The sequence below is a fragment of the Blennius ocellaris genome (assembly GCF_963422515.1).
Source record: "Blennius ocellaris genome assembly, contig: SCAFFOLD_298, whole genome shotgun sequence".
In the NCBI taxonomy this organism is placed as follows: Eukaryota; Metazoa; Chordata; class Actinopteri; order Blenniiformes; family Blenniidae; genus Blennius; species Blennius ocellaris.
This window is the reverse complement of record NW_027662263.1, coordinates 22,501-33,554: the sequence shown is the minus strand read 5'-3', so window position 1 is coordinate 33,554 and position 11,054 is coordinate 22,501. Positions and strand designations below refer to the sequence as shown.

The following is an 11,054-nucleotide window of genomic DNA, read 5'->3' as shown; positions in this document are numbered from 1 at the left end:
TGGGGGTGGGGGGGGGGGGGGGGGGGGGGGGGGTGCGGGTCTGGCTGCTCACCGTGCGGCTCCAGCGGGACGTCAGCGGGAGAAAAGCCGCAGCCAGCGGGGGGACGGAGCCGGGATCCGGGGCTCGGTCCTCCGGGACTCGCTGCTCTCGGAGCCGGGCTCCTGCCGCTGGAGGTCCGCTGTCCGCCGGCCTCCTGCTCCGGGTCTCACAGATCCGGGATTTGCCCCGCTGCCACACTGGATCCACCGCTGCTGCCCCGGGGGCAATTAGCATGCAGCGGCCCGGACACTTCCGGTGGGACCTTCAGAGTAAGAGTAAGAGCCAGCAAAATGTCAAAAAGAGTGGGGCGAGAAAATAAGAGCCCCAGAATGACTTTGATATTGAAATATTCCAGAAGATTAAATTAATCCAGCATATTTTCCGATAAAGTCATTAAATGAAGAAAGCCCAGATTAAAGTAATCCAGCAGATTACAGACTGAATTCAACACCTATAATCAGACATTGCAGATTATAAACTGCAGATTAACGATGATTGGAACATCTGGATTAAATTCAACGGTTCTGACTTCATGATGTAGAAACTTACATGTCAATAATTCAACGGTAGTTTTAAAAGCTTTATCTTGGTAAATTAGAAAAAGTTAATCTTGTTAATTTAGAAGTGGAGAGATTATTCAATATTCTTGATTAGAAATTAAAAAAAGAATCAAACAAAATGTAACTAATTAAAACATAATCCTTCAATAAACAGAAATGTGTTTTCCATATAAATATCAGAATAAAACCGATCGAAGGTTTAGATTATTGATCAGTTTTCTGGAAACACCACAGGTTTTTCTCTCGACAGCAGAACGATGCGGCCGCTCTTATTGTGAAAACTGTCGGCAGCCGTTTCCGGTGTGTCGCTCTCGCCCTTCACACTCCACACACCGAATCCCAAAAAACCCAGCGGGAGCGCGCATCCATGCCCTGCGCGTTCACGGCGCCTTGTTTCCTGCCCGGCCCCGCCCAGAAATCAGAGGGAGCCAATCAGAGGCTCCGCTGGGTGACGTCACTTGATTCTGGTATGCTGCTATGCTTTTTCTGTCATTTATTTTATTTGTGTGTGTGTGTGTGTGTGTGTGTGTGTGTGTGTGTGTGTGTGTGTGTGTGTGTGTGTGTGTGTGTGTGTGTGTGTGTGTGTGTGTGTGTGTGTGTGTGTGTGTGTGGTTCCTGGAGCTCAGAAGATAAAAACGGACTAGAAAAGTTTATTACAGACTCATTGACAATATCTGGGTGATGAAGCCCCTGGGGGGGGGGGCGGGGGGGGGCGGGGGGGGGCTTCAGGACTGTGAAGGTCTGAGTCTAGACTGGAATCTATTGAATCTGTTGGACAGTCACTTCCTGTCCAGCTGATGGACCTGGATGATGATGACGTCACTCCTCCTCCGACACACGAGGAGGCCTCAAGTCTTCCTGCAGACCTTGATGAGTCACCGCCTCATGTTGGTCACCAGGGGGCAGCAGAGGACCGCCTGAGGACCAGAGCCGCACTGAGACAGGCCTACTGACGGTTACTGACAGACCTACTGACAGAGCCCAGCCGTCAGTACGTCTGTCAGTAACAGTCAGTAGGTCTGTCAGTAACAGACAGTAGGTCTTCAGTAAGTCTGTCAGTAGGTCTGTCAGTAACAGACAGTAGGTCTGTCAGTAAGTCTGTCAGTAACCGTCAGTAGGTCTGTCAGTAACCGCCTGTAAACAGAAAACGCTTCACTTCCTGCTCCCGGAGCTTCATCTGGTCTCTGATTGGTGGAAAGGAACCGTGAGGACTGAGGCCACGCCCACTTTCCCGCAGAAAGACGACGACGCTCCAACATGGAGGACGAGCTGCAGACGGACGTCCTGTCGTCCCCAAGCAACGACTCGGACGTCTGTAGACCAGCTGGAGGGACGGTCTGTTCTGTTTACGTAACGGCTTCATGTTTACAACCTTCCTACAATAAACATCCGTCTCCACGGCAACGGCACAAACACTGAACCACCATGTGGTTGGTGGGCCACTAGTGGGTGCCGTTGACTTTGAAATCAAATCACAGACATGCAGCACAGACAAAGCAAACGCTGGTGAGCTAAAAGAAGCCAACATGCTAACAGATGCTAACATGCAGCAAATCAGGAGACGTCGAGTTCAGACAAGCACTTTTATTGTGTTGCTTCGCGTGCACGGGTACATGAACGTGGATCCAGCTGCAGACGGCGAGCACGCCGCCCCGTGAACGAGCACGCCGCCCCGTGCACGGGCACGCCGCCCCGTGAACGAGCACGCCGCCCCGTGAACGAGCACGCCGCCCCGTGCACGGGCACGCCGCCCCGTGAACGAGCACGCCGCCCCGTGAACGAGCACGCCGCCCCGTGAACGAGCACGCCGCCCCGTGCACGAGCACGCCGCCTGAAGATCCTGATTCTTGCTGAGCTTCATTCAGTTTAATTCAAACTGCACAACAATTTCATTTCAGTCCACAATGTTTATGCATCTCACACACACACACACACACACACACACACACAACACACACACACACACACACACACACACACACACACACACACACACACACACACACACACACGATGACAACATTTTAATTTCTACAAAATTTTCTGTGCAAAAAAGTTAAGACGCCCGTAGTTTAGTACCTGTTAGGACCAGAGGGAATTCTGGGTAATTCAGAGCCTTTGACTGTCCACTCAATGCTAATGCTAATGCTAATGAATCCTCCACCAAAGAAGAAGAAGAAGAAGAAGAAGAAGTAGTAGTAGACGAGGCCACGTGACGTCTCCGAGGTGTCCCTCGTCTTCGCGCCCCCTCACCAGGGGAGGGGCTTCAACTTGAGCCCCGCCCCCATCAGCTGATTGGACCGGTCCCGCCGAGCCCCGCCCACCTTCCATCAGTGCATGCCGCCGTTGTACGACTTCCCCAGGAGGCTGAAGTCCGTCTCTACGAGGTGCGTGGACACGGGCTGCTTGTACAGCGGGTTGGACGCCTGTGGGGACAATTTGTGACATCATCATATTTGTGACATCATCATATTTGTGACATCATCATTCTGCTCCGACAGCGGCGGAAAACAAAATGCTGCATCAGGCGAATTCTGATCGAAGTCAATATTTTGCACAAACATGGTTCAACCTGAAGCTAACTGCTAATAGCTAACTGCTAATAGTTAACTGCTAATAGCTAAGTGGGTTCATGACGTCAGATTAACAACGTTAGAAAAACCGCCAGGTGACGATTCAGAAACACTGTTAAACGGTAATATTCCCAGTTCCCAGTGTGTTAGCGTTAGCATTAGCATTAGCTCACCATCTCGTATCGTGCTCGTGAGCGCGCGCTCTGGAAGCGAGCGAACTCCCGCCGGTCGTGGACGGTGATGACGAGCTTCCAGACGGCGAGCAGGACGACGCCCACCAGCAGGATGCTACCGACCACGGCTAGCAGCACCGTGAGGGCGTCCGGACCGCCGCCGCCGCACTCTGGGGGGGAGGGGGGAGGGGTTACCACAGGCTGCTCTTAGCATTAGCTTTATCTGAAGCTAATGTTCTGTATAGCGGGAGAGGCAACTGTTAGCTGAACCATTAGCATTACGCTCACTGTTAGCTTTGGAAATATTATCGGATGCTGTAACTTTTTATACATTATAGAGCATCTTCCTCCTCTAATCCAGATTATAGAGCATCTTCCCCCTCTAATCCAGATTATAGAGCATCTTCCTCCTCTAATCCAGATTATAGAGCATCTTCCCCCTCTAATCCAGATTATAGAGCATCTTCCTCCTCTAATCCAGATTATAGAGCATCTTCCTCCTCTAACACCAGGTTATAGAGCATCTTCCTCCTCTAGTCCTGGTTCTAGAGCATCTTCCTCCTCTAACACCAGATTATAGAGCATCTTCCTCCTCTAACACCAGATTATAGAGCATCTTCCTCCTCTAACACCAGGTTATAGAGCATCTTCCTCCTCTAGTCCTGGTTCTAGAGCATCTTCCTCCTCTAACACCAGATTATAGAGCATCTTCCTCCTCTAACACCACATTATAGAGCATCTTCCTCCTCTAACATCAGATTATAGAGCATCTTCCTCCTCTAACACCAGATTATAGAGCATCTTCCTCCTCTAACACCAGATTATAGAGCATCTTCCTCCTCTAACATCAGATTATAGAGCATCTTCCTCCTCTAACATCAGATTATAGAGCATCTTCCTCCTCTAACATCAGATTATAGAGCATCTTCCTCCTCTAACATCAGATTATAGGGCGTCTTCATCCTACACAGTGCTAACAGCTCAGCTAATCACCACAGGACCTTCATGAGGTAACTAGTCATTCGTCCCTGCAGTACCTAGTACCAGTAGTAACTAGTAGAGTGTCTCACCAGGGTCCTGCAGTAACTAGTTATTAGTTCCTGCAGTGACTAGTAGCAGTAGTAACTAGTAGCAGTAGTAACTAGTAGTCTCACCAGGCTCCTGCAGTAACTAGTAGCAGTAGTAACTAGTAGCAGTAGTAACTAGTAGTCTCACCAGGCTCCTGCAGTAACTAGTAGCAGTAGTAACTAGTAGCAGTAGTAACTAGTAGTCTCACCAGGCTCCTGCAGTAACTAGTAGCAGTAGTAACTAGTAGCAGTAGTAACTAGTAGTCTCACCAGGCTCCTGCAGTAACTAGTAGCAGTAGTAACTAGTAGCAGTAGTAACTAGTAGCAGTAGTAACTAGTAGTCTCACCAGGCTCCTGCAGTAACTAGTAGCAGTAGTAACTAGTAGCAGTAGTAACTAGTAGTCTCACCAGGCTCCTGCAGTAACTAGTAGCAGTAGTAACTAGTAGCAGTAGTAACTAGTAGCAGTAGTAACTAGTAGCAGTAGTAACTAGTAGTCTCACCAGGCTCCTGCAGTAACTAGTAGCAGTAGTAACTAGTAGCAGTAGTAACTAGTAGCAGTAGTAACTAGTAGTCTCACCAGGCTCCTGCAGTAACTAGTAGCAGTAGTAACTAGTAGCAGCAGTAACTAGTAGCAGTAGTAACTAGTAGTCTCACCAGGCTCCTGCAGTAACTAGTAGCAGTAGTAACTAGTAGCAGTAGTAACTAGTAGCAGTAGTAACTAGTAGCAGTAGTAACTAGTAGTCTCACCAGGCTCCTGCAGTAACTAGTAGCAGTAGTAACTAGTAGCAGTAGTAACTAGTAGCAGTAGTAACTAGTAGTCTCACCAGGCTCCTGCAGTAACTAGTAGCAGTAGTAACTAGTAGCAGCAGTAACTAGTAGCAGTAGTAACTAGTAGTCTCACCAGGCTCCTGCAGTAACTAGTAGCAGTAGTAACTAGTAGTCTCACCAGGCTCCTGCAGGGCGGTGAGGACAGAGCGTCCACTGACGTGCTCCGAATACGTGAACTTCATCACACAGTCAGTGTCCGTCTTAAAGAGACAGAGGACGGCGCCGGGGACGTCGGCGTCTGAGGGACAGACACAGTGTTAGACACACACACACACACACACACACACACACACACACACACACACACACACACACACACACACACACACACACACACACACACACACACACACACACACACACACACACACACACACACACACACACACACACACACACACACACCGAGCGTCTCCACGGTGACGATCTGGTCTTTACACAGGCGTTGGCACGTGGAGTTGTCGGCGAGTCGTCCGGAGTTGAAGAGGCGACACTCGATACACTCCCTGAGGGGGCGGGGCCAGAGGCCAGAGGTCAGAGGTCAACAAGGTACAACCACCCCCCCCCCCCCCCAGTTACCTCTTGGTGCCGCAGGCGTCGGGGCAGGTGGGGCACTTCTGGCAGGTTTCCCCGAAGGCCCCCGGCTCGGTGCACTGGCAGCGCCCGCAGACGCAGAGGCCCCGCCCACTGCAGGTCTGGCCGGCGTCCGACAGGCAGGACGACGTGTCGGTGGGACAGTTGCAGTTGTCGCCCACGTAGCCGGCGTGACACTTGCACTCCCCGCAGTGACACTCGCCGTGGCCTGGGGGGCGGCGGAGAGCCGGTCAGGGGTCGTGTGACTGCGCGGGCCGTTACCACGGCAACCACAGACGGAACGTTCCGCTTACAAAGCACCGGGAGAGTAGCCTTTGATCCTCGCCGGTAAAGTGACTTAAGAAGCAACTGATCAGTTGCAGAGAAACAAAAGGTTTGAGGCCGTGATGCTAATGTGCGTTAGCGTAGCGCTGCTCTGGAGGGTTAGCGGCTCACTGAGCGGCGCTGCAGCGAGGCGTCCGTCACTGAGGAATGTTGCTGCTGCTCAGACTCCCGTCACGTCCAGAGGTCGTCCCCGGAGACGCTCCACTTCCTGTGGGACTTCCTGTCCTGCATAGCTCACATGCCTGCGCCGACGAATCGCTAAATACGTCCAAGTCGCTCGCAGCACAGGTCGTCCCGTTAGCGAGACACAGCCAGGGACCAGGAACAGAGTCGCGCGCTAACCATGCTAACTATGTAAACAACAGACCAAAGCTACATGTCAAGGTGGCTAACCAGAGTAGGCTAGCAGCTCTAATGTTAACCAGAGTAGGCTAGCAGCTCTAATGTTAACCAGAGTAGGATAGCAGCTCTAATGCTAACCAGAGTAGGCTAGCAGCTCTAATGCTAACCAGAGTAGGCTAACAGCTCTAATGCTAACCAGAGTAGGCTAGCAGCTCTAATGTTAACCAGAGTAGGCTAGCAGCTCTAATGCTAACGTGTGACTGTGGCTAACCAGAGTAGGCTAGCAGCTCTAATGCTAACGTGTGACCGTGGCTAACCAGAGTAGGCTAACAGCTCTAATACTAATGTGTGACCGTGGCTAATCAGAGTAGGCTAGCATCTCTAATGCTAATGTGTGACTGTGGCTAACCAGAATAGGCTAGCAGCTCTAATGCTATCGTGTGACTGTGGCTAACCAGACTAGGCTAGCAGCTCTAATGCTAACGTGTGACTGTGGCTAACCAGACTAGGCTAGCAGCTCTAATGCTAACGTGTGACTGTGGCTAACCAGAGCGCTCAGCCGCTGGACAGGAAGTGCGGTTTGAGTTTTCCACGGAGTGATTCCTCTTTTCTCGGCGGCGGTTTCACTTCTTCTCCGTACGTTTGACTTCGCTCTGCGTGTTTCTATTAGCATTAGCATTAGCATCACTGCTCAGGGACCTTCTGAGTCATGCCAACAGCAACGTGGTGGCCAATAACCATTGGTTACTGGTTGCCATGACAACACAAAAACGTGCTCACTGATTTGCACGTTTTTAACACGTGTGTGTGTGTGTGTGTGTGTGTGTGTGTGTGTGTGTGTGTGTGTGTGTGTGTGTGTGTGTGTGTGTGTGTCTGAACTGACGAAGACGAAATGAAGAATAAAAGAAACAAACATTTAGATTTTTGTTGTGAACTTGAATCTTTTCTGAAAACTTTTCTTTCTGGAGGAAACAGGAAGTCATTGTGCTGCTGACACACACACACACACACACACACACACACACACACACACACACACACACACACACACACACACACACACACACACACACACACACACACACACACACCACACACACCCCAGTACAAAGACCCTCTGTGGTCTCATGGGACCCGGGCCAGTTTGGAGCAGCTGAACCCAAACTGAGCCAACCTGGACCCCCCTCCCCCCCCCCACCCCCTCCTCCTCTACCCCCCCCCCCCCCCACCCCCACCACACACACACACTTTCATCCCCTCTCCGACTCGTGGAAATTGACTTTAGCTGCAGTAACTGGTTTAAATTGATGCTGAAGGTGCGTCTGTCTCTTTGGGCTGACAGGTGGAAGTGATGTCACACAGACAGGAAGTGAGCTGTGATGTCACACGGACAGGAAGTGGTTCATGACGTGACAGGAAGTGGGTGTGAGGAAGGAAGGCGGTCCCTACCCGAGCAGAGGACCCCCTTGTGGCGGGCGCAGGAGAAGTCGTCGCACTGGCAGAACTCGCCGTAGATCTTCCCGAACTCCGACTCGTAGCAGAGACACTGGTTGCAGCTGCACTCGCCCCGCCCACTGCACACCTGTTTGCCCTCCGCCTCGCGGCAGGCGCTCAGGTACGAGCCGCCGCCGCCGCCGCCCTCCTGGCACTCGCAGCGGGCGCCCAGGTAGCCCGGCTCGCAGCGGCACGTCCCGCAGTGGTACGTACCTGTGGAGGGGGAGGGGCAGGAGGAGGGGTAGGAGGGCAGGGGGAGGGGCAGGAGGGCAGGGGGAGGGGCAGGAGAGCAGGGGGAGGGGCAGGGGGAGGGGTAGGAGGGCAGGGAGTGGGGCAGGGGAGGGGCAGGAGGGCAGGGGGAGGGGCAGGAGGGCAGGGGGCGGGGCAGGAGAGCAGGGGGAGGGGCAGGAGAGCAGGGGGCGGGGCAGATGATTTTTTTTTCCAAGGGAATGTTGGACTATTAGAGGTTTGTGTTTGGAGCCGATGTTCTGTCAAGCTAGCGCTGGAGCGTCATCATCATCATCAGATCTTCATCAGCCACTGAAGGGCAACTGCCCCGTCATTCATGTTTGTTTTTCTATTCTTGCTTTAATTTGCTCGTTTTCGTTCCAAACCTTTAATTTTACTGCAAATTTCTTAATCAGAACTTTTATTTACGTTCTTGCTCTAAGTATTGCGCGAGTCGAGCCTCGCAGCCAAACAGACGCCGCATAAAAGTCTGGAAACATGCTAGCAGACATGCTAACTGAACTACCTAGCTTGCTCGCTTACTGGCTAAGAAACAATAAGCTAAAGTGTGACCCAATGAGCAGTATTAACCTTTATGACATCAAGCTAACTGACGCTAACAGGGTACCGACGTGCTAATTTTTAGCTGCTACGTTTGTTAGCTTCTGTGCTAAGAAATCTGAAAAATTTGTAAAAGCTTGAGCTACTTTTTTTTTTCCAAGAAAACTTCAACGTTCAGGATTGTGATATACGCTAAATGGAAAATACTTCAAGATAGCTTAGCATGCTGTTAGCAAACATGCTAATAAGCTCCAGTATGGGTGCTAGCTAAAAGTACGCTAACTATCCAGTGAAGACATATTTAACATAAGGCTAACTAGCATAAAAATTTCTGCGTTGCTGAAACTTTAGCGTTTGCGCCTCAACATTGTGGCGCTAGCCGCGAGCCTCGTTAGCTTGACGTACCGACGGTGCTGCAGATGCTGCTGTTAGCGTGCGCCGTCTGGCTGCAGCCGCAGTCGCACTGGTAGTCCAGCGCCACCTCCAGGCGGTCCTTGAAGCCCACCGGCTTGATGGTGAAGGTATGGTCGGTGCCGCGCGGCGGGCAGCTCCTAGCCTCCACGCTAACGTTGAACGACACCTGCAGAGAAATGACAGCATGTGACCTTTCAAGGACGTTTGGTGGGGGAGGGGGGGAGAGGGGGGGAGGGGGTGTTGCTCAGGGAGAAGAGGTAGAATCAGAAGAGTTAAATATAGAAGTATAACAAAGAGACGTTTTCTGCAGAAAAAGAGGAACGAGAAGCAAAGAGACTTTGTTCTTTTCCCTCGGAGGTCAAATTAAAACCCTGAATGGACGGAGGAACAGGAAGTGGCGCCGAGGAGAAACCCCCTACAACAACTCAATTAGTGGAGACATGTGAGTCGCGGGGAGCCGGCCAATCACGTGGCTGCTCAGATCCGGGGGAGTGGGGGGGGGGGGGGAGGGGGGGGGGGCTAGCAGCGACTCAGACCGCTGATTTGGTGAAGAATACTTCAGAATACTTCAGTCAGTCTGTCTTTGCTACTTTTTACTACATAGCTTGCAGGTGTGATGCTAATGCTACAAGGCTCTAATACAGGTTAGCATGTTGTTAGCATACATGCTAGCAAGCCAATTGGTGGAAGCAAAGTGCTCCATCTCCGTGGAAACGGTTAAAAAAACACAAGAAATCAGTCGTTGCCTGAAGGAACAACAGCTGAAGGGCTGTGAGCGCTACAAGCTAACTGAACCGCCAAGCTAATTAGCTTAATCGCAAAAAAAGAAAGAAAGAAGAAAATTGCTGAACTTGAGTCTGAATTATTGAATTATTGAGCCCAAACTGCGGAAAAAATCCTCCATGATTTGAAGCTAAGCTAGCACGCCATGCTAACTTTAGTTAGCGTGTTTGTTAGCTTGGTTGCTGAAAAATTTTCAAACTTTATTTCACTAATGTGGAACAAAAACAAACTGAAGATTACGTTAAAACTTCTGCTACTTTTGTTTTCAAGACAACTTGCAGGAAATATGCTAACTAGTTTAGCGCGTTGTAAACAGACATGCTAATAACCGCCAATCAGAGATATTTAGCACTATGCTAGCGCAGGCATGCTAACTAGCATTATAACTGGCAAATCTTGACATCCTGCCGTCACTTCGTACAAAATGTTGACGGAACGTGACCATGCTAGTGACTCGATAGCGTTAGCTTCCCGCCATGCGGCGGCTCGTTAGCGCTTCGTCTCTCAGTGAGTTTTGGAGGTAAAATGAAGTTTGTGCTTCGTTTTGTTGACGAGAAACTGAAACGAGCTGAAAAGGAGAAAGGAGGACAAAGAGAAGCGGCGTCACGAGGAAACGATTGATTCTGAAACTCAATTTAACACAAACGGAAAGAAAGAAGGAAGAGAAGGAAAGAAAGAGAAGGAATGAAAGAAAGAATGAATGAAAGAGAAGGAATGAAATGAAAAAGGAAAGAAAGAGAAGGAATGAAAGAGAAGGAATGAAAGAAAGAAGGAATGACAGAAAGAGAAGGAATGACAGAAAGAGAAGGATTGAAAGAGAAGGAATGAAAGAAAGAGAAGGAATGAAAGAAAGAGAAGGAATGAAAGAAAGAGAAGGAATGAAAGAAAGAAAGAGAAGGAATGAAAGAAAGAAGGAATGACAGAAAGAGAAGGAATGACAGAAAGAGAAGGAATGAAAGAGAAGGAATGAAAGAAAGAAGGAATGACAGAAAGAGAAGGAATGAAAGAAAGAGAAGGAATGAAAGAAAGAGAAGGAATGAAAGAAAGAGAAGGAATGAAAGAAAGAGAAGGA

The 11,054-nt window shown here is 50.1% G+C and overlaps 1 protein-coding gene across 1 annotated transcript in view; it reads right to left on the bottom strand.

The window, feature by feature from the left end:
* Positions 1-2,183: 2,183 nt before the first annotated feature.
* Positions 2,184-11,054, bottom strand: part of itgb5 (integrin, beta 5) — a 20,492-nt gene continuing 11,621 nt past the window's right edge. Inside the window, exons 10-16 of the mRNA XM_080521359.1 lie at positions 9,191-9,365; positions 7,952-8,209; positions 5,822-6,044; positions 5,648-5,748; positions 5,361-5,480; positions 3,347-3,516; positions 2,184-3,026 (exon numbers count right to left, since the gene is read on the bottom strand). Of these exons, the coding sequence (XP_080377485.1) occupies positions 2,931-3,026; positions 3,347-3,516; positions 5,361-5,480; positions 5,648-5,748; positions 5,822-6,044; positions 7,952-8,209; positions 9,191-9,365 (1,143 nt within the window). The 3' untranslated portion in view covers positions 2,184-2,930. The remainder of the gene's footprint in view (positions 3,027-3,346; positions 3,517-5,360; positions 5,481-5,647; positions 5,749-5,821; positions 6,045-7,951; positions 8,210-9,190; positions 9,366-11,054) is intronic.